General features: G+C 39.4%; 2 protein-coding genes across 2 annotated transcripts; one reads left to right on the top strand and one right to left on the bottom strand.

Moving 5' to 3' along the window:
• Positions 1–1,068: 1,068 nt before the first annotated feature.
• On the top strand, positions 1,069–9,917 carry ncf2 (neutrophil cytosolic factor 2). Its single transcript, XM_053628230.1, has 14 exons — positions 1,069–1,274; positions 1,478–1,560; positions 1,813–1,921; positions 2,713–2,847; positions 5,448–5,555; positions 5,659–5,718; positions 6,096–6,139; positions 6,227–6,368; positions 6,873–6,938; positions 7,364–7,468; positions 7,589–7,740; positions 7,980–8,091; positions 9,378–9,486; positions 9,567–9,917. The coding sequence occupies exons 1-14, from the start codon at positions 1,101–1,103 to the stop codon at positions 9,653–9,655; spliced, it is 1,488 nt and encodes a 495-aa protein (XP_053484205.1). The 5' UTR covers positions 1,069–1,100; the 3' UTR covers positions 9,656–9,917.
• Positions 9,918–10,359: 442 nt separating this feature from the next.
• On the bottom strand, positions 10,360–20,075 carry dph2 (diphthamide biosynthesis 2). Its single transcript, XM_053628229.1, has 7 exons — positions 19,210–20,075; positions 17,285–17,469; positions 16,984–17,096; positions 16,670–16,890; positions 15,657–16,316; positions 12,321–12,515; positions 10,360–11,806 (listed from the first exon to the last, which is right to left on the bottom strand). The coding sequence occupies exons 2-7, from the start codon at positions 17,435–17,437 to the stop codon at positions 11,643–11,645; spliced, it is 1,506 nt and encodes a 501-aa protein (XP_053484204.1). The 5' UTR covers positions 17,438–17,469; positions 19,210–20,075; the 3' UTR covers positions 10,360–11,642.
• Between the last annotated feature and the right edge of the window lie 8 nt (positions 20,076–20,083).

The following is a 20,083-nucleotide window of genomic DNA, read 5'->3' as shown; positions in this document are numbered from 1 at the left end:
ATCAAAGGTCCAGCCCACGATATGTTACACACGGTACAATATATGTCACGGTGGAGTACGATATCGGTATACTATTAACAGATGACATACTATTCAAAGTCTAGTATGATAGGTGCTGTGGCATTTTAACACATTAGATAGATAGATACACTCTATAGCCAAAAGTTTTCCGGACACCTGACCATCACACCCCTTATGTGGCAATAGTTTTGGCCCACATACAGTCTTTGCATGCTGTAGCATTACAATTTATCTATATTATCCATCCATCCATCCATTTTCTGTACCGTTTATCCTACACAGGATCACAGGGAGCCTGGAGCCTATCCCAGGGAACTTGGGGCACAAGGCAGGGGACACCCTGGATGGGGTGCCACCCTATCACATGGCACAATCATACACACATATTCACACACTATATGTACAACTTGGAAATACCAATCAGCATACTACACATGTCTTTGAAAAGGGGGAAAAGACCGGAGTGCCCAGAGGAAACCCCCAAAGCAAGGGGAGAACATGCAAGCTCTGGCAACACAGGTGTGAGGCAAAGCCACTGTGCCATCTGAGTTCCCACAAGCTGAGCTTTTCTTGGTTGCTTTCCCGTCACTCTGTGCTCCAGTTTAAAACAGGATTTAATTAGGTGTGTCCAAACCTTTGACCAGTCGTCTATACACAGTATAGTTTCCCAAAAAAAAAAAAAACCGTACTGAGCAAAAATTGTCCAGGAAAACCAGAATTTCTCAGAGTTTGGGCCCCAGTGCATTAACTTCTCAGGGGGCCCTATGCCCTAGATATTGCTCTTTTCACCACTCATGAACTGATGAAGGCTTTTTATTCTGTTAGCATTTTGCTCAAAGACCAGCATGCTTTCAAAAAAATAAAAAAATACATATTACTTACTTACAAATGCATTATTTACTTACTAGTCCAAAGCCCAGTAAACCTCATATCCTTCTGTAACTATAGAAAGCAGAGAAAAACACTTCCTCTCTGACAGACAGGGGGTTGTCGAGAGTTCAGGTTCATCCTCTCAACAGATGATAAAAAGGGAAGAGTGGGGAGATTTTCAGTAAGGTTTCAACTGCAGCTGAGGGAACATGTCTTTCGTGAGCACTCTACGTCAGTGGGATGAAGCAGTGGCTTGTATGGAGAAAAAGGACACAGTCTCTGCTCTCAGGATATTCCTGGACATTGAGGAGAAGACATCAAAAATCAACTTCAACATCGGATGCCTCCATCTGAACAACAACGAGCTGGATGCTGCTGAGAAGGTAAAGAGACTTCTGTCATTGGGTCATTGAATTGAGTTTTTGGGTGATGTGAAGATGAGTGAGATTAAAGTAATACCTTATAGTATTGGTGTTATGGTGTTAGTTGTATACTGAATTTTGTGTTCGAATATCAAACACCTAACTGAAAAAAAGGAAGTAAAAGTTGTTTCAGTTTGTTATGAGGAAACTTCTCTCTTTTGTAGGCATTTGACAGTAGTATCGGCAAAGATGAGCATTTGGCCGTTGCTTTTTTTCAGCGGGGAATTACATTCTACAAAAAAGAAAGGTGGGCCTGCTAATACTTAATCAACACTATATTCAGTTTAAGCAAATCAAATAAAAACATATAACTCTATTGTAATAAAAGAGGAATGTAATGTAATGTCTTCGACATTGCACTATCAGGAAATGAATGTTGTAAACCCCCTTCCTTTTTCTTTTTTTTTTTCTTTTTTTCGTTGTTTTTCTTTACCTATGCCTTCTTACTTTTATCACACTAACAAGACGGTATCCTCTGAACATCTGAATATCTTTTAAGGTTTGAAGAGTCACTGATGGATTTCAAGCAAACTTTAAAGGAGCTAAGAGGGAATCACCTGATAGACTACAAACCTCTGGGACTGATGTATAAACTTTGTGCTTGTGAGGTGTGTGTTGATAGTTTTATTCTTCTCTTGCAGGTTTGTAAGCCTATACATTTACAGGCCAGATATGGTTTTGAAAGGAAAACAGTTGGAGACAAAAAAGCTATTGCTCCAAAATGGTTAGAGCAGATTCCTCCGACGATGGCCCATGATTTCAATATGCTCTTCTTTTGTCAAAGGCGTTCTTAAAGGCTATCTGGAAAAATATATATATATATATATATATATATATATAATATAAACTAAGTATGACAAATCTTGGAAGATATTTTGCTAAAAAATTGTTAATTTCCCCAATGTATGGAAAATTTTGGAACACACTGTCATAAGGCAACCCATTATAATAACGACACTGTCCTTAAATTTTCCATTTTCATGACCCGCTGTGATAACTGATGTATGATAATATAACTGATGATGTAATATAATGCTCACAGTACTGCAGATTGTGTGCTTAAAAGCTAGGCTATTGGGCCCTTGAGAAAAGATTAACGTTTAGCTGCTCAGTTGAATGATACGATGATGTTCTACCTCGCTCGTAAGTTTTAGATAAAACCATCTGAAATGTAATGCAAGTGGTGACCCTCACACACTCTAAATAAATACTTAAATAAATGTAAGAGAGAGAGAGAGAGAGAGAGAGAGAGAGAGAGAGAGAGAGAGTCTGTGACACCATTTGACTATAACTGAAAATCAATGTTTAAGCAAATTGACATGGTTCTCTAAAATGATGACTGTGTGTGCTTTCCCAGGATTAGCTCACAGTGTTTTATTGGTTCTGCTCATTCATTTAGGTGCAGCACAATATTGGACTTGTCTATGCGCAGATGGGGAAATGGGAGAACGCTCAGGAAAACCTGCTTTTAGCTCTTAAACTCCGTACAGATTCCAAATTCAACCACATCGACAAGGCTCTGGAATCCATTCTGGTCAGTTCAGAAACACGACCCACATGATACTACAGTCACAAATACGACAATCATTCTGAATAGGTTGTTTTAATCCACCATTGTTTCTTAATCTAAAAGCATGTTATGATGAAAAATAAATTGCTTTAAACAATTACAAATGCCTTGGGAGCATCCCTATATCTTCATCACAAAAAAAAATAGGTCTCTATGAATTTGTTTGAATATATATAACATTATATAACATTCACTGGTAGCCAAAATATTTAACAGGCGAGTTAAATGCTATAATCCGGCTCACATTTGTCCAACACAAGTCGGAGAGTATCTGTGTTTTCATCACTTTTGTCATATTCCCAGTAAATTAGACTATAACTTCAAAACTTAACATTAGCCGAGTTAGCTAGACATCTAGTTTAGCTCACATTCTCAACAGCTGTGCATCTCATTTCCATGAGGTATTTTTCAAATTCCACATTCCTAACTTGACACATCAATCCTATAAAAATATGCATTAAGGGTAAATGTCATTTGGGGATAGATTTAGGGCATCTTTTTAACGCTCACTATAGCTCAGTTTTGCTAGCTTAGCCAGCCATCTAGAGTAGTTTGGAAACATGAAGACAGTTGCAGTTGGATGTTGTGAACAGCTTCATGTGTCAGAAATCATAAAGAGAAGTTCATGTATCTAACCCACTCATTCTTGCTGAAGAACCTTGTGCAATTTTTTTTTACTCACAGATGTATATTTAATTGAATTGCTTTCACATTCTAACTTTCAAAGTGATGTTTTGATGAATGATCACTTAAGGGCATCATTAAAGTGTGTTTCTAAACTGCATTTTCAGTTACAGGAATATATATATATATTCCATGTGATATATATATATATATATATATATATATATATATATATATATATATATATATATATATATATATATATATATATACACATATATATACACATACAGTGAGGGAAAAAAGTATTTGATCCCCTGCTGATTTTGTACGTTTGCCCACTGACAAAGAAATGATCAGTCTATAATTTTAATGGTAGTTGTATTTGAACAGTGAGAGACAGAATAACAACAAAAAAATCCAGAAAAACGCATGTCAAAAATTTTATAAATTAATTTGCATTTTAATGAGGGAAAAAAGTATTTGACCCCCTCTCAATCAGAAAGATTTCTGGCTCCCAGGTGTCTTTTATACAGGTAACGAGCTGAGATTAGGAGCACACTCTTAAAGGGAGTGCTCCTAATATCAGTTTGTTACCTGTATAAAAGACACCTGTCCACAGAAGCAATCAATCAGTCATATTCCAAACTCTCCACCATGGCCAAGACCAAAGAGCTCTCCAAGGATGTCAGGGACAAGATTGTAGACCTACACAAGTCTGGAATGGGCTACAAGACCATTGCCAAGCAGCTTGGTGAGAAGGTGACAACAGTTGGTGTGATTATTCGCAAATGGAAGAAGCACAAAAGAACTGTCAGTCTCCCTCGGCCTGGGGCTCCATGCAAGATCTCACCTCGTGGAGTTGCATTGATCATGAGAACAGTGAGGAATCAGCCCAGAACTACACGGGAGGATCTTGTCAATGATCTCAAGGCAGCTGGGACCATAGTCACCAAGAAAACAATTGGTAACACACTACGCCGTGAAGGACTGAAATCCTGCAGCGCGCGAAAGGTCCGCTGCTCAAGAAAACACATATACATGCCCGTCTGAAGTTTGCCAATGAACATCTGAATGATTCTGAGGACAACTGGGTGAAAGCGTTGAGGTCAGATGAGACCAAAATAGAGCTCTTTGGCATCAACTCAACTCGCCGTGTTTGGAGGAGGAGGAATGCTGCCTATGACCCCTGGAACACCATCCCCACCGTCAAACATGGAGGTGGAAACATTATGCTTTGGGGTTTTTTTTCTGCTAAGGGGACAGGACAACTTCACCGCATCAAAGGGACGATGGACGGGGCCATGTACTGTCAAATCTTGGGTGAAAACCTCCTTCCCTCAGACAGGGCATTGAAAATGGGTCGTGGATGGATATTCCAGCATGACAATGACCCAAAACACATGGCCAAGGCAACAAAGGAGTGGCTCAAGAAGAAGCACATTAAGGTCCTGGAGTGGCCTAGCCAGTCTCCAGACCTTAATCCCATAGAAAATCTGTAGAGAGAGCTGAAGGTTCGAGTTGCCAAACGTCAGACTCGAAACCTTAATGATTTGGAGAAGATCTGCAAAGAGGAGTGGGACAAAATCCCTCCTGAGATGTGTGCAAACCTGGTGGCCAACTACAAGAAACGTCTGACCTCTGTGATTGCCAACAAGGGTTTTTAAACCAAGTACTAAGTCATGTTTTGCAGAGGGGTCAAATACTTATTTCCCTCATTAAAATGCAAATCAATTTATAACATTTTTGATGTGCGTTTTTCTGGATTTTTTTGTTGTTATTCTGTCTCTCACTGTTCAAATAAATCTACCATTAAAATTATAGACTGATCATTTCTTTGTCAGTGGGTAAACATACAAAATCAGCAGGGGATCAAATACTTTTTTCCCTCACTGTATATATATAAAGGTGACTGTGTTCTTGCCTACTCATGCATGCAGAAGCAGAAGCTCTTTCCTCTGGTGGTGATTCGACCTGAGCTGCTGTTCAAACCCAATAAGCACTATGTGGCAGAGCTGGAGAAAAAAGACTATCTCGGAAAGGCCAAGGTACCCAACCATCATCAGTTCAGAGCTTGATGTAACCAGTGATAGTAGGATAATGTTGGTCGTTAAAACAGAATTGAATTTTACGGATGCTTTGTCCACACAGGTTATATCTTCTGTGGTTCCTGCTGATAATTTCTCAGGTTTCGCTCCTCTTCAGCCTCATGTGAGTCAGGATGCATTTTCTTCTCCTTCATTACAGGCCCCTTTTTAAATACAAGTGTTCCTAATAAAGTGCTCATGAAGTGTATATTCGAAAAGCCTTTTCGAGTAATAACGTCACTGAACTGTCTTCATTAGTTCATTTACATGTACCGTTAAGATGTTTGGCAGATCTGGGTGAATAAATGCCTTTATATTTAGATCAAGTTTCTTATTTTATTTTATTTTACTTTATTTTTAAAGTCAGTGTGGGTTATAGTGATGATATTAATGGGCTCTGGAATGTTAAAATAGATGAATAATCTGTGGATGATTTATAACCTTCTTCATATTTAATGTATATTGAATTAACATATAATATTTTTCATTTGCTTTACATAGGTTGAAGATGTTCCGGCTAAACCCAAGGCACCAGAAGTACTGAGGTAAACCTAATGCTGTCTGTTTCCCACATTAAACCGAACTCAACCAATTGGAGTGTTATTGATAGTTTTTGTACCTGTGAACTGCAGAGCTCTTGAAGGTGAACCGCACACTGTTCTGTACGAGTTCATTCCCGAGACCAAAGAAGAACTGGCTGTGTTACCAGGCAACATCGTCTTCGTTCTTCAGAGAGGGACTGACAACTGGGCGTCTGTTATTTTCAACGAACGGGTGCGTTGTGTGTGTCTGCGTGTGGTTTACAGTCTTGCCAAAATGCATGATTTATTATCCAATTTCTGACTATATAAATAGTTAAAAAAAATCTAGACATCCTTCGTCACGGTCCCACAGGAAATTAGCACTGTCATGCTGCGGACATTATTTCCTAGAAAAATGAACACACTGCATGATTTTATTTTTCCAAAAACGTCAGCCAAAAAGGTCACATACGGTACGATGAGTCCCAAATGCACTGGTCCCTGTTTCTATAGAGATATTTTTTCTTGTCTCCCATTGCCGAAGGATGTATCAGCCGTTATCTTTAAATCATGCAATCATCATCAGTTTAATGCATTGTATGTTATACCCCATACCCCCCTGTCTATCAACCGGTTATAACCTTAAGGTTTTCTTGCCATATTAAATGCAGGTGACAGTGACATACTTATAGTATTGACATAACGTGTAAGTAGAATGTGTTTATTACTCGTCCTCTGATTACTTTCTCGTTTCCAGAGAGGGTTGGTTCCCTACAATTTCCTGGAGCCCCTGGATATTACAATGACCTCAAAAATGGTGCAGGTAAAATGCTCGTTTAAACATGTGTGCTTAAAGAAATGATTTACAGGCCTAGATAGTGTTTAAAAAAAAAATAAAAATAAGCAAAAGGAGAAAAAGTTCAATATATAAAAATGTTTTTAGGAGCACAAAACTAGAATAATAAAAAAATTTCTCACTGCCGATGTGAAGCAGATGTTTAGTTATGAGAACATGGATGCCGTAATACTTAGCAAAAGTGCCATTATTTTTCTCTATATAAATTTTAAATCGTGGATATTAGAACCAAGCAATAACACTGTAGTACTAGTCAAATAGTATAGTTTATATTTGCATGTAGTATCAAAATCATTTTTTCCCCAATTCACCATGTTTTTTATACTAACTTTACATCTATTCTTCTATTTAAAAGTCTAAAAGAAATATCAATGAGATTCTCTTCTCTGTAGGTTGCACCATCCAACGGCAATGAAGATATACCCGCTCCACCAAGAAGACCAGCGCCCACTAAACCATTGGGTAAACCTGTAGAACAGGAGGCCCCAACAACTGAGGTACTATATACCACATCCACACACACACACACACACATCATACCATACTCCTTACTAGTTATAACCGATGTTTCCAATAAGGAATTAGATTTGTTCTATATTATCTACTCCCCGCCCTAGATTAAAGCTGCTGATGATTTCTCAAAATGCATTGTGAAAGTGCACTTCCTGTTCACCATGTCCATCTGCATTGCACCGGGACAGCCATATAAAGCCGTCCTCAAGATTATCAGCACTAAACTCAAGCGACCTGCTTCTACACTCACTCTGAGGTACCTACACTCCTATACATCTCCCTGAAAAATGATCCTAAACCTGACTGATCAGGACACAAATGTTCTAAAGAGGTATCCCTTTAATTGCTGGCAAAATGACTATTATACACCTTTAAACCAGATTTAACGTTCAGAACTGGACTTTCTTGTGTCTTTGACAGTGTGTATGATATATGAGAGAAAAGCTGTACCATTGCTTAAAGTGTAATAATTCTTCATTGTCGATATCCCGCCAGCTATTTTAAGCCTGGATCTACTGAGAAGGTACCAATTGACGAGTCGGAGATGGAGGTGTTGTGGACCTGCGTGAGCAACAATCGCCTCACACTGTGGTGTTCAGCCACTGAGGTACCACAATTCAAATTCTCCTGAAACAAACACATCCTAACCATCAAGTGCCACACCAGTAACACCACGTTGCTTCATTTTTATGTTTATATTTAACGTATCAAATGTCTTTTACCTTCAGTGAGGCTGGCATTTCATATCTCCTGTAATAGATTATTAATACGATTATATTTCATTCATCCAGTTTCATCCAAAAAATAATATATTTAATAATGCCCATGAAACCATTACAAATTGCTTAGGAACATCCCTTCACCTTCAGCGTTATGAAAAAATGCCAGAGCTCTTTCATCACCCAGTGCCATGTGAACTAGATAACGGGCAAATTAAACACACATGGGATTTCAGTATTGGCGTTTTAATTTCAATCATCATTACCCCAATAATTTATATAACAGCAGTCAAACCGATAAATATAGACACTCACGACTTAATTCATTCATCATTTCAAAATTAAAAAGAAAAAAAAAACCTTCCTCATTTTAGTTCATTAGTTCAGTTTAAAAAAGAAGAAAGAAAAAGAGATGCATTAGGAGTATGTCATATTTTCAGTATCTTCATAGCCTAATTTCTTTATAACCTTCAGCACACAGTCCTGGTTCGACCGGTTTTGTGTCATCATATTATTTTAAACTCATTGTTCTTGCTTGTAATATTCTTTTCTGTTTTTGTTTTTTTTTAAAAAGAAAATCATCCCAGTGAGTGGGCGCACAGTGGCTTAGTGGTTTAGCAGGTTGCCCTGTGTGTGTGTGGCATGTGCATGTTTTCCCCTTGCTTTGGGGGTTTCCTCCCCCAGTCCAAAGACATGCGTGGTAGGCTGACTGGCATGTCCAAAGTGCCCGTAGTGTATGAATGGGTGTGTGATTGTGCCCTGCAATGGATTGGCACCCTGTCCAGGCTGTCACCCACATTGTGCCCGATGCTCCCTAGGATAGGCTCCAGGTTCCCTATGACTCTGAAGGATAAGCGGTATTAGAAAATGGATGGATCCCAGTGTGTAAAGTTGGTCTTGCCTTATTTTGGCATTTGACAACAGCTTTTAGCGCTTTTTGGAGCTTGGCTGTGGTGATTTGTGCTCATTCAACCACGAGAGTATTAGTGAGGTCAGGCACTGATGTAGGGTGAGGAGGCCTGGGGTGTAGTTTGCATCCCAGTTCATCCCAAAGCTTTTCAGTGGGGTTGAGGTCAGGGTTCTGTGCAGGCCACAATTTTTATGCCAACATGAGTGTGATATTCAGGTGTCCACATACTTTTGGCCATAAAGTGTGCCTGACTCTGTGTTTTAGGATAAAACCATAACTCAGAAAAAGATGGTGGCTCTGTACACTTACGAGGCATCCACACCTGAAGATCTGGACTTTTCTCAAGGCGATGTCATTACTATCCTGTCTAAAGGTAAGAAATTAAGATTGGCTATAATTAAGAAATTAAGAATTAAGAAATGAAATCTTTATGATGTTTATTTTCCACTTCAGTGAATGAAGAGTGGCTTGAGGGCGAGTGCAATGGGAAGAGCGGCATATTTCCATCATCTTTTGTTGTAGATCAAGAAGATAATCAGTAAATGGAGACAAGTCTTACTGATAAATAACACAATCTTAACTACAAAGATTATTGAATTATTCAAAGCTTAAGCGTAATTTAACCAGCAATGCACAAGTGCAGTTTTACTAAGGGTCAGTGTTGATCAGCACATACTTACACCATCATTTTCTTATAGACCTGGATAATACAAGGCTATACAATAGTTTATGAACATATTTTAGCTTTTTGGAAATTACTTGTGTACAACCTGTTTGCCATCAAGTTGTTTTTTTTTTTTTTTTTTTAAATACACCAAGGAACCTTTTTGATCATCAGTAAACGGTAAGCAATAAAACTATATGATGTGCATGTATTATATGCTGTTACCTCACAATATCAAAGATTATCTTTTATCCGTTTATTATTGGTCTTCGATTCTGTGGCGCGTCCAATATACAAGTCCCTGTCTATGAGCTGTTACTATAGAAATGCTAACGTATTAGAATGAGCACATTAATATACTGTAATGCCATTATTAAGTACAGCTGGCTGGCAGAGGGGCTGTTATAGAAAATTCATTAATACTTTCTGACCAATCAGAATAGAGAATCCAACAGCACTGCTGTACAATACATGTTCGACTGATTTTGACATCGCGTATTTCGACATCAGATTTTCACACGTAAAGTCCTAAGAGTGAACAAAGAGAACCAAGATAAACAAATAAGACAAAAATATTATACTTGGTCATTTATTTATTGAGGAAAATGATCCAATATTACAATTTTGTGAGAGGCAAAAGTATGTGCCCCTCTAGGATTATCAGTTCATTTGAAGGTGAAATTAGAGTCAGGTGATTTCAGTCAATGGGATGACGATCAGGTGAGAGTGAGTGAGCGCCCTGTTTTATTTTAAAGAACGGGGATCTATCAGAGTCTGATCTTCACAACACGTTTGTAGAAGTGTATGAACAACGGAGGTTTCCGAGGACCTCAGAAAAAGAGTCGTTGAATGTCATCAGGCTGGAAAAGATTACAAAATCATCTCTAAAGAGTTTGGACTCCACCAATCCACAGTCAGACAGATTGTGTACAAATGGAGGAAATGCAACACCATTGTTCCCCTCCTTAGGAGTGGAGACCAACAAAGATCACTCTAAGAGTAAGACGTTTAAAATAGTCCACGAGGTCACAAAGGAACTCGGGGTAACTTCTAAACAACTAATATTGGCTAACGTTAATGTTCATGAGTCCACCGTCAGGAGAACACTGAACAACAATGGTGTGCATGGCAGGGCTGCAAGGAGAAAGCAATCGCTCTCCAAAAAGACCATTGCCGCCCCTCTGCAGTTTTCTAAAGATCACATGGACAAGCCAGAAGGCTACTGGTAAAATGTTTTGTGGACGGATGAGACCAAAATAAAACTTTCTGGTTTAAATGAAAAGTGTAATGTTTGGAGAAATGAAAATGCTTTCCAGTATAAGAACCTTATCCCAGCTGTGAAACATGGTGGTGGTAGTATCATGGTTTGGGCCTGTTTTGCTGCGTCTGGGCCAGGGCGACTTGACATGAAACAATGGCTTCTGAATTATTCTAAAGGAAAATGTCAGGACACTGTCTGTGAACTGAATCTCAAGAGAAAGTGGGTCACGCAGCAAGACAATGACGCTAATCATACACGTCGTCCTACCAAAGAACGGTTAAAGAAGAATAAAGTGAATGTTTTGGAAAGGCCAAGTCAAAGTCCTGACCTTAATCCAATAGAAATGTTGTGGAAGGATCTGAAGCAGCAAGCAGTTCATGTGAGGAAACCCACCAACATCCCAGAGTTGAAGCTGTTCTGTACTTTTAGTTTATATGCATGTCTTCTGTGGAATTTTTATACTGAGGTTTTTAAAATGGCTTTAAATAACACCTTCTCTTGATCATCATGTATATGGAAAATAATTCTGTCAGTGGATTGACACGAACACACCAACTCTGTCCTTTACAGTAAATATGATGCAACATGTAGCAATTAAGTTTTTCTAATTTCCTTTTTTTTTTACTGTGGTCAAGTAGTCTTTACTGTCCGTACCCTCCTCCTCATAAGCAATAGCGATACCGCGTCTTCCCTCCACAGCTTTAACTACTGGTGTTTCCCCCAACTTGGGTTCCAACCCCTGCCAGCTCCGGCCCGTGAGAAAAGATGCTGCGAACATAGAAGGCAAATCATTTATGATAATAAATATATTCCGCGTTAGATGAATACAACTTTGTGTGGAAGAAAATCAGAACAGCGCTAATCCCTTTGCCAAACCAGATGATAATTGGACTGGATTTGAGGCTGATTCATACGTCCCGAAATATATTAGGATTATATTAGGATAAAGTTCCCAGATTATCCTGCGGGATCCCATATCTGGGACTCCTGACAGTTTCAACATCGGTTAGGATTATATAAATCTTGTAGCGTGGCCCAGGTATAAAATGCTGTAAAACAGTGATGACCAATGGATCCCTAATCCAAAACATTTGATCAGGTAGGATGAAACTAGACATATTTGGTGATAATAAGTGCTCTAAAAGAAAAAAAAACAAAACACATTTCTACACTAAAAGTAGAAACTATTTCTACAAAACAGAAAATTGTCTTTTGTATATTCTCCCATTGTTTCATTGAGTGGAAGTGTGAACGTATTTCTGCTGTTCTCATAGCTCGTTACCTGCAGTATTCGTGTTAGCCACAGTTAGCGTCTGATTCCTGACCACAACTGAAGACGACAATGACGCACCATCTGTTGGCTCAGATGAGGATCGTAAAGAGGAAGTGCGCAGTGCTCCAGTGATCAGTGACACATCTGTTGTGTCATCATTAGTCGACTGTTCTGACTCGGGAAAGTCCACGTGACTGCTCCCTCCTGTTAAACATTTGGTAACAAATATTATAAATCAACCCATTGTGCAATAATATTCTATTCAGGCATGAAAAACATCAACCATAGTAACTGACTGAACGCTCTGTGAGTCTCTGTTGCGAAACATCAGGAGGTGTGATGGTGGCAGCCTTTAACAGTCCTGTCTCAACACAACAGCGATGATCTGGTATCATCAAAGCCGATTTGATACTGATCCAGTGTTTAAGGCCAGCATCTGCGCCAACACCGCTACCACACCTCTTACAGTAATAAAACAAAAATCGATCCACACGTCACAAAACCCAACAACAAAGCAGAAAGTCTGAGGTAAATACAGTAATCTAGCCAGAGTAAGGAAAAGCCTGAGAAAACAATGACAGGCCAAAGGAGACAAAGGTCACTAAAAAGAGTTAGCACATGAGCACTCTCAACCAGAAGCGATAAATATACACAACCACAGAAACAAATACAGTGGTATTTCATCCATTTGTTTCTTATCTAAGCATAATTTATATAACCATATAGTAAAGCTGCACGATGAATGGAATATCGATCGCGATTATGATTTCGACTGCCCACGGTTACATGAACACGATCGACTGCGATAGTGACGTTTAAAGTTCGTCCTCCGCTCAGAGAAAACTCCGCTGCAGATCAAATCAAGCGCTTCCTAAACTTACAGCCAATCACATAGAGCGGCGCAAGGATGACGTCGTCATGTTGTACGCCAAAACCTGGAAACGAGTTCGCATTTTAGCGCTCGAGCTGCCCCTTTTGCTGCGAGCTCCAGAGCTTTGCGCGAGGGGAAATCATGACACTAACATGTTGCTAAACGGGACTACAGACGATGTCGGGGAAATTGAACGTCATCACGCCGAACAGGAAAAATCTTCGCAGATAAACTGGTTCAGGTTTGCTGTGCACAATTCCCAAAAAACACGTGGATGAAGATTCCTCCACAGAGTAAATCCGTATTATGGAAAATGTTTTAAATAAAGTTTGGAGAAGTTGTGGGAAGCTCGGTGATGGTGACGTTGAAGTTCGTTTATAGCGTACGGTTAGCTGTTTACGCTAATTACGGTGATTGTGTTTACGCTTCAAACTTCATAAACGTTGTGTTGATGTGTGAAAATGATCTTGAGGGACAGAACGTGTTAGTGTTGTAAACTTTTGTTGATCACAGAGATTATTTTTTTCCCAATAATCCAAAAGTCTGTGTGAAAATCCTGTCGGGTTTTTGTCGAGGGAAGCGGTGTGATGAGAACATCTGGGTTCCGGTACAAAATGACGTCATCTCTGCGTCATCGCTCTATTGGGTGATTTGTCTGCGTCTCTCCTCCTGTAAACGCTGTTATTGCCTTTTCTCCATTCGCCTGAATGCAAACGCTTTTCATTTGGTTGCATATTGTTATATTTGATGCATATTTTTATTTTTTACTTATCCTATATTTTGGGTACAATTTTATTTATATTTCGTTTCTACGAGATGATGCACTTCAAGGATCAGTCTAATTTCACGCAAAGCTTTGCACATTAGCAGGAATGTAGCACAACATGGAGGTGAACGCAGCGGTCTGTTCATTTAAATGTGAAAGTGCAATAAAAATATGTGGTCCCTAAAATCAATGAATAATCCTGATAAATAATCATGATCTCAACATCGATCGAAAATAATCGTGATGATCATTTTGGCCACAATCGTGCAGCCCTAACATATAGCACAGAGAACCATTTCGCTTGTTACCCAAAACAGCAGCTAAGCTTCGTGTGCCCTTTGTGTTTCATACATAATGTTAAGAATACTGGTTTATAATAACGATGGTCAATCTGTTTTTCTGTCAGTATTTTTCCCTGACATATCTTCCCTGCCTGTATTTCTCTCAGCTAGGGCCATGTCACTAAATTACCATGTAAAAGTAAAAGCAGAAATCAGTTTGTTTGTTTTTTTAAAAAAGGAAACGGTTAGTTAACCAGCCGATCACTGACCATGACTAACCATGAAACCATAACAGTGGAACACTCCTAATGTCCCTGTACATGGCCATTTATACATTTTCAAGTAGGCTAAATGTAAACACACATAAAAGAAAATAAAAAACTAGTCTATGGCTTGCTTTAGTCCTGTTGATCTATAGACTGTATGACATTAAAATCTGGTTTAGGATTGGGCTGATGCTCATGAACTGCATGAAACAGAACAGATCCCTGACTTCCACCACAAGCTGAGAACAATTCTCACTACGCTTCTCTAGGACGGTTCATCCAAACAGGCTTAATGGCTATTTACTCATCAACCAACAGACATTTTGAAAACCGGCGTGCTCTCAATGCAACTGCAGTAGCAAGGTGGCAGTAAATCATTTGTAGAATGGAGATTCTCCATGACCTGATGAAGGGCGTGTATACATGACGGTCTGGATCAATGGCCTATTCATTTACAGCAAAGCCAGTAGCACAAAGCAACCTTTGAAGTGTCCTGTATAAGACTAGATCACACACACAAACCTTTGAAAGAGGAGATGATTCATTGGCCCTCAAATTGCCTCAAAAAAAATTATTCCTCGACAAATACGTTGAGCTGTGGATAAAAAGACACCTAACCACAGATTTACCAGAGCTCATGACGTAGTGGCTTGCAATGAAAACTGCACAAGTTAAAGTAACATTTCAGGTAGCCATGCACAGGTACAGTGCTGTAAAATATTAAAAAAATGAAAAATAATAAAGTATTTGCCCCCATCCTGATCTCTTCTGTTTTTCCTCTATCTCCCAGTCTAAATTGTTTCAGAAATGAAAACAAAATCTAAGATAAAACAAAGGCAACCTGAGTAAACACAAAATACAGATTTTAAATGATAAATGTTATTTATCGAAGCAAAAAAGTTCTCCAGTACCAACTGGGTCTGTGTGAAAATGTATATGCCCCCGTAGTTACTAATTCCCCAAATCTATGAAACTGCATTCTTAAAGGGGTTCAGCTGGACAGAGCTGTGTCAGAAAGAAAATTAAAAAAATGTAATGGTTTCAATGAAGAATTATGCCTCTTGTACCTTACTACACTAACTGGTGATGTCATGTACACTTTAATGTACACGGAATGTGACAAAAAAAGAAAGAAAGAAAGAAAGAAAGAAAAGCACATACCAGGCAGCAGATCTTGAAAGTCTGTGATGTATTCTCCGCTCCACTCGCGATGCTTGTTACAGGCCACTTCCATCTCAAACGGCGTCACCACCGGCCTGTAGAACTCGCTAGAATCCAGCAGGGAGTTCTCTGGACAAGCAACTAACACATACACATCAATCTCCAGGAAGTTGGCCAGCTTTGGTACATTGATCTTGCCCATCGCAAACATATAGCTCTTCTTGCCGGCCTTGCGAATACTTTCTTTCAGCTGCTCAATGATGCTCAAGTAGTTGGCGACGCCCAACGTGCCCACCAGGATTCCCACCACATTGGCATCCTTCGCCCGCTCAATGGCGTAGTAGCGCTTCATCAGTGCTTTGTTGATGTTGATGGATTCAGCTCGGCCCGTCGACGTGTCTGGGTCGAATGAACTGAAGGCGCAGCGGTTCCACGTCATCATGAAGTTTGTGAGAGTAAGTCCCTCATGACCGATATAGAACATCCTGTAGTCCTCCACGTTCTTTCCTCGTTTTAAACCAAACCGACGGCCGAATTTATGAACAGACCCGTCATCCTCAGAGTTATCGCTAACTTTCAGAGGTCCGTGTAAGTGTTCTGCTCTTAGAACAGAGAACACAGTGTTGGGGTAGGTGCCACCCAAAAGCCTTTGGAAATCATCTGATGAGAAGCAAAAACATTGTTATGTAGGCAGTTGACTCGCGTGGTGGAATAACACTGACAAGCTGAACTGACAAAAAAAAAACAAACAAACACAACCAACAGACTAACTAACTTTATTTCCCCACATTAATGTTTTCTTATCAAAATTTCCCTTGATTTTACATGTCTTACCCACGATCCATATCAAATCCACCACAGGTTAAATGCCTAATCTTTATGTTTTTGTTGCTTGTTGACATTGTTTGACAAAGACTGCCTTTAAACGTGTCTGTATTTGCACTTAAAGTATTGGCACCCTGTGCATCAGGTTGCACTTGGATCATTTAACTGGAGGGATTTCATTAACCTACCTATAGCATGCGAGTAGGTGACGTCATACAATACGATCACGTGACTCTCCTGGTCAGGGTAGAGTTCCCTGAACGACGTGGCACACTCCTGCACATTAATGGGTCTTTTCCCGAACACATACGTAAGGGGCAGACGTGTGGACGGACTGAGGCACGAGCGGCCGTAGTGCACGATACAGTCGGCTCCGACGTGTTCGGCGGCCACTTCATCCACACAGCAGCTGAGGAGGAGAACAAAACATGTGAAGCATAGTTACTTACAGTATATCAGATATTATAATGATAATGAGCTAAACAAGGGGACCAGTTTTTACCTGCCATAAGTGGTGTCACCTAAAATATACGTCTTTGCTTTGGTTTCCGTCTCTAATGCTGCAGCGACTGCAACGCAATCAACCAGAAGTTCATCAGGAAACTGCAAAGCTACCTGTGTACAATAAGAGATTGTGATGATTTACAGTAAAAACGGCTGATGCTGGTTTAAAATACACACTGATGGAGGTCATTTTAGAGAACATCTGGTTTTAGGAAGCACAGATTCTGCAAAAATAATAACACCACAAGAAAAAAAAAAAAAATACTGCGAAAATGTTTTCCCGCCAAATTAAAGTTCACCTTTTTGAAATTGTTACTGGTGATAAAAGAACAGGTCTCGCTGATCTGATAAAGCCCGTGTAGATCTTCAGGCCGGCTGCCTGATTCACTGAGGTTCACGTCAACACTGCGCTGCAGCACTCTCTCACCGTCACTGCTGAACACCTCCACCATCTTGCTTTATGTAGGAGGGCTACATTCAGCACCTGAACAATACACAGCAATTCAATAGCAAGATCTTTTATTATTATTATTATTATTAGTAGTAGTAGTAGTAGTAGTAGTAGTAGAATTAAGAGTCAGGTGATCAGAACGTCTTTGGCTTCTAGGTGGAATAATGCTGAAAGGGAACATCTTTATTAGTATATCTACAGATAAATTCAGAATTCGATGTTCATTTAAAGTGCAACAGCAACTGAGTGCAAGTCGTCTTACTTAAAGTACACGCAAAAATTTGCATCCCCATTTACAGACTCTCGTAAATTCAAACGTAAATTTTACGTAACCAATTGCAGTGTCTAATAACTAAATCAGTCCACATGTGGCTACTATTGACTTTGGAAAGAATAAACAAGTTCCAACAGGATCAAACTCTAAAAAGCCTAAAATGGAAAGTAGCAACCTTTCACAGAGTTGAAAAGGTTTACCACAAACAGTGAAACCCAAAACTCAGAAACGGAATAAACGCCAAAGAGTGGAAGAAAGAGAGAGAGAGAGCTGAAAAAGACAAGTGGAATAAAAGTACACATTCACACCAATCAGCCATGATATTAAAACCATTGCCGGGGGAAGTGAATAAAATTCACCGTCCACGGCCGAAAACACCTACAATGGGCACGTGAGCATCAGAGCTGGACCGTGGAGCAATGGAAGGTGGCCTGGTCTGATGAATCATGTTTTCTTTTACGTCATGTGGATGGTCGGGTGTGTGTGAGTCATTACCTGGGGAAAAGACTGCACCAGGATGCATTATGGGAAGAAGGCAAGCTGTGTGATGCTCGAGGCAATGTTCTGCTTGGAAACCTCAAGTCCTGGTATTCATGTGGACGTTACTTTGACATGTACCACCTACCTAAACACTGTTGAAGACCAAGTACAACCCTTCATGGCAACGGTTTTCCCTAATGGCAGTGTCCTCTTTCAGCAGGATAATGCTCCCTGATACACTGCAAAAATTGTTCAGGAATGTTTTGAGGAACGTGATGACGACAAAGAGTTCAAGATGTTGACTCGGCGTCCAAATTCCCCAGATCTCAATACAATCGAGCATCTGTGGGACGTCCTGGACAAATAAATCCACGGAGGTCCCATCTCGCAACTTATAGGACTTAAAGGATCTACTGCGAACATCTCGGTGCCAGACACCACAGCACATCCTCAGAGATCTTGTAGAGTCCATGGCTCAATGGATCACAGTATTAGGCAGGTGGTTTTAAAGTTATGGCTTATCAGTGTGTGCAAACACACACACACTTAGTGAATAGTTTAGTTACATTTGAACTAAAACAATTTTACTATTCATATACACGTATTTAGTTACGTTTTACATGTAAACTACTGTGCAATTAAAAATAATAATAAATGAAATGGAGGACTCGAAGTTTATTGTGTATATTCTCTCTTCCTGTATCACTGTATCAAAGGCAAAAGCCTTCCAGCTCATACAGACCCTCAACCTTCTAAAGCTGTGGTGTATTTTCAGCTCTTTGTAAACAAGTTAAACTGCATCTGAGTAACAACTCTAAACAGACTGGGAAAGCTGATATCAAGCACAAAATACACACTCGTGTTGTGGACTGAAGCTCAGTAACAGTTAGCACGCAGCTAACATCTGACCAAGCACGAGATTCAGCGCCGCGAGTGAAAATGTACATTTGACAAAATGAAGACAAACTCAACATAAACCGCGTGTTGCAAAGTGTAAACATTTACTAAACAGTACATACTAAAACACGAGGTCGTGGTCCAATACACGTGGAAAGAGCTGCACTTCAGGGATGTGGTCTTCTTCGAGGGATTTAGCAGCACGACTCCAGCGCACTGCTGCCATCTAATGGCCAAGATGAACTACTGCGTCTCAAACCCAGGTGCTATTTCCGGGAGCTCATTAGGTTATAAAAGGGACTCGATTTACTGGAACACTGACCCTCAGGACTGTTCTGGAAAAACAGTTAACGTCACACGCATACAAACTACAGCATCAAGGCAGAACATTGGACTCTTGTGCAAACACATTCACAGAGCGTAGATGTGTTCCCGAAACAAATCGAGTCTTTCTGTGTTCCTTCTTTTTTCATTTTCTTTTTTTTTATTTGTATACTTTTTGTGATGCCAAATATTTGTCACCCACTAAACTACACAAATGAACACTGCAACAGTTTTAAAGAATTTCCACGTGACCTTTAAATGACCTTGAATAAAAATGACCCTTTAAAAAAAAAAAAATTCTTTGCACCTCAGGTAATTCAGTAAATTAGTCTTATTGATAGACTCTGTGGTGTTAAATATTACCAAGTTGCAACAATGAGGAAAAAATAAATAAATAAATAAAAAATGAACTAACAAACAAAAATTTTGAATTAAGATTATGAAATAACATGATTCGAAATAATAATATGTGATGAAATAAGTCAAGAAGACATCACGTTAAAATAAGTACATGCTGTTATGAGATATCAAGTCACAAGAACACCCTTACGCTCTTGAAATAACAAGAGGAGATATTAATGAAGTCAAAATAATGCCATTTTAATATTTTTTAACCCTTATGGAAGTCCTATAAAATAAAAAAAAATTGTCTTTGGTCACTTCATTTCATCA

This window comes from Ictalurus furcatus, chromosome 7 (assembly GCF_023375685.1).
Source record: "Ictalurus furcatus strain D&B chromosome 7, Billie_1.0, whole genome shotgun sequence".
NCBI classification, from domain to species: Eukaryota; Metazoa; Chordata; class Actinopteri; order Siluriformes; family Ictaluridae; genus Ictalurus; species Ictalurus furcatus.
The sequence above is the reverse complement of the archived record's forward strand: the minus strand, read 5'-3'. Positions and strand labels throughout refer to the sequence as shown.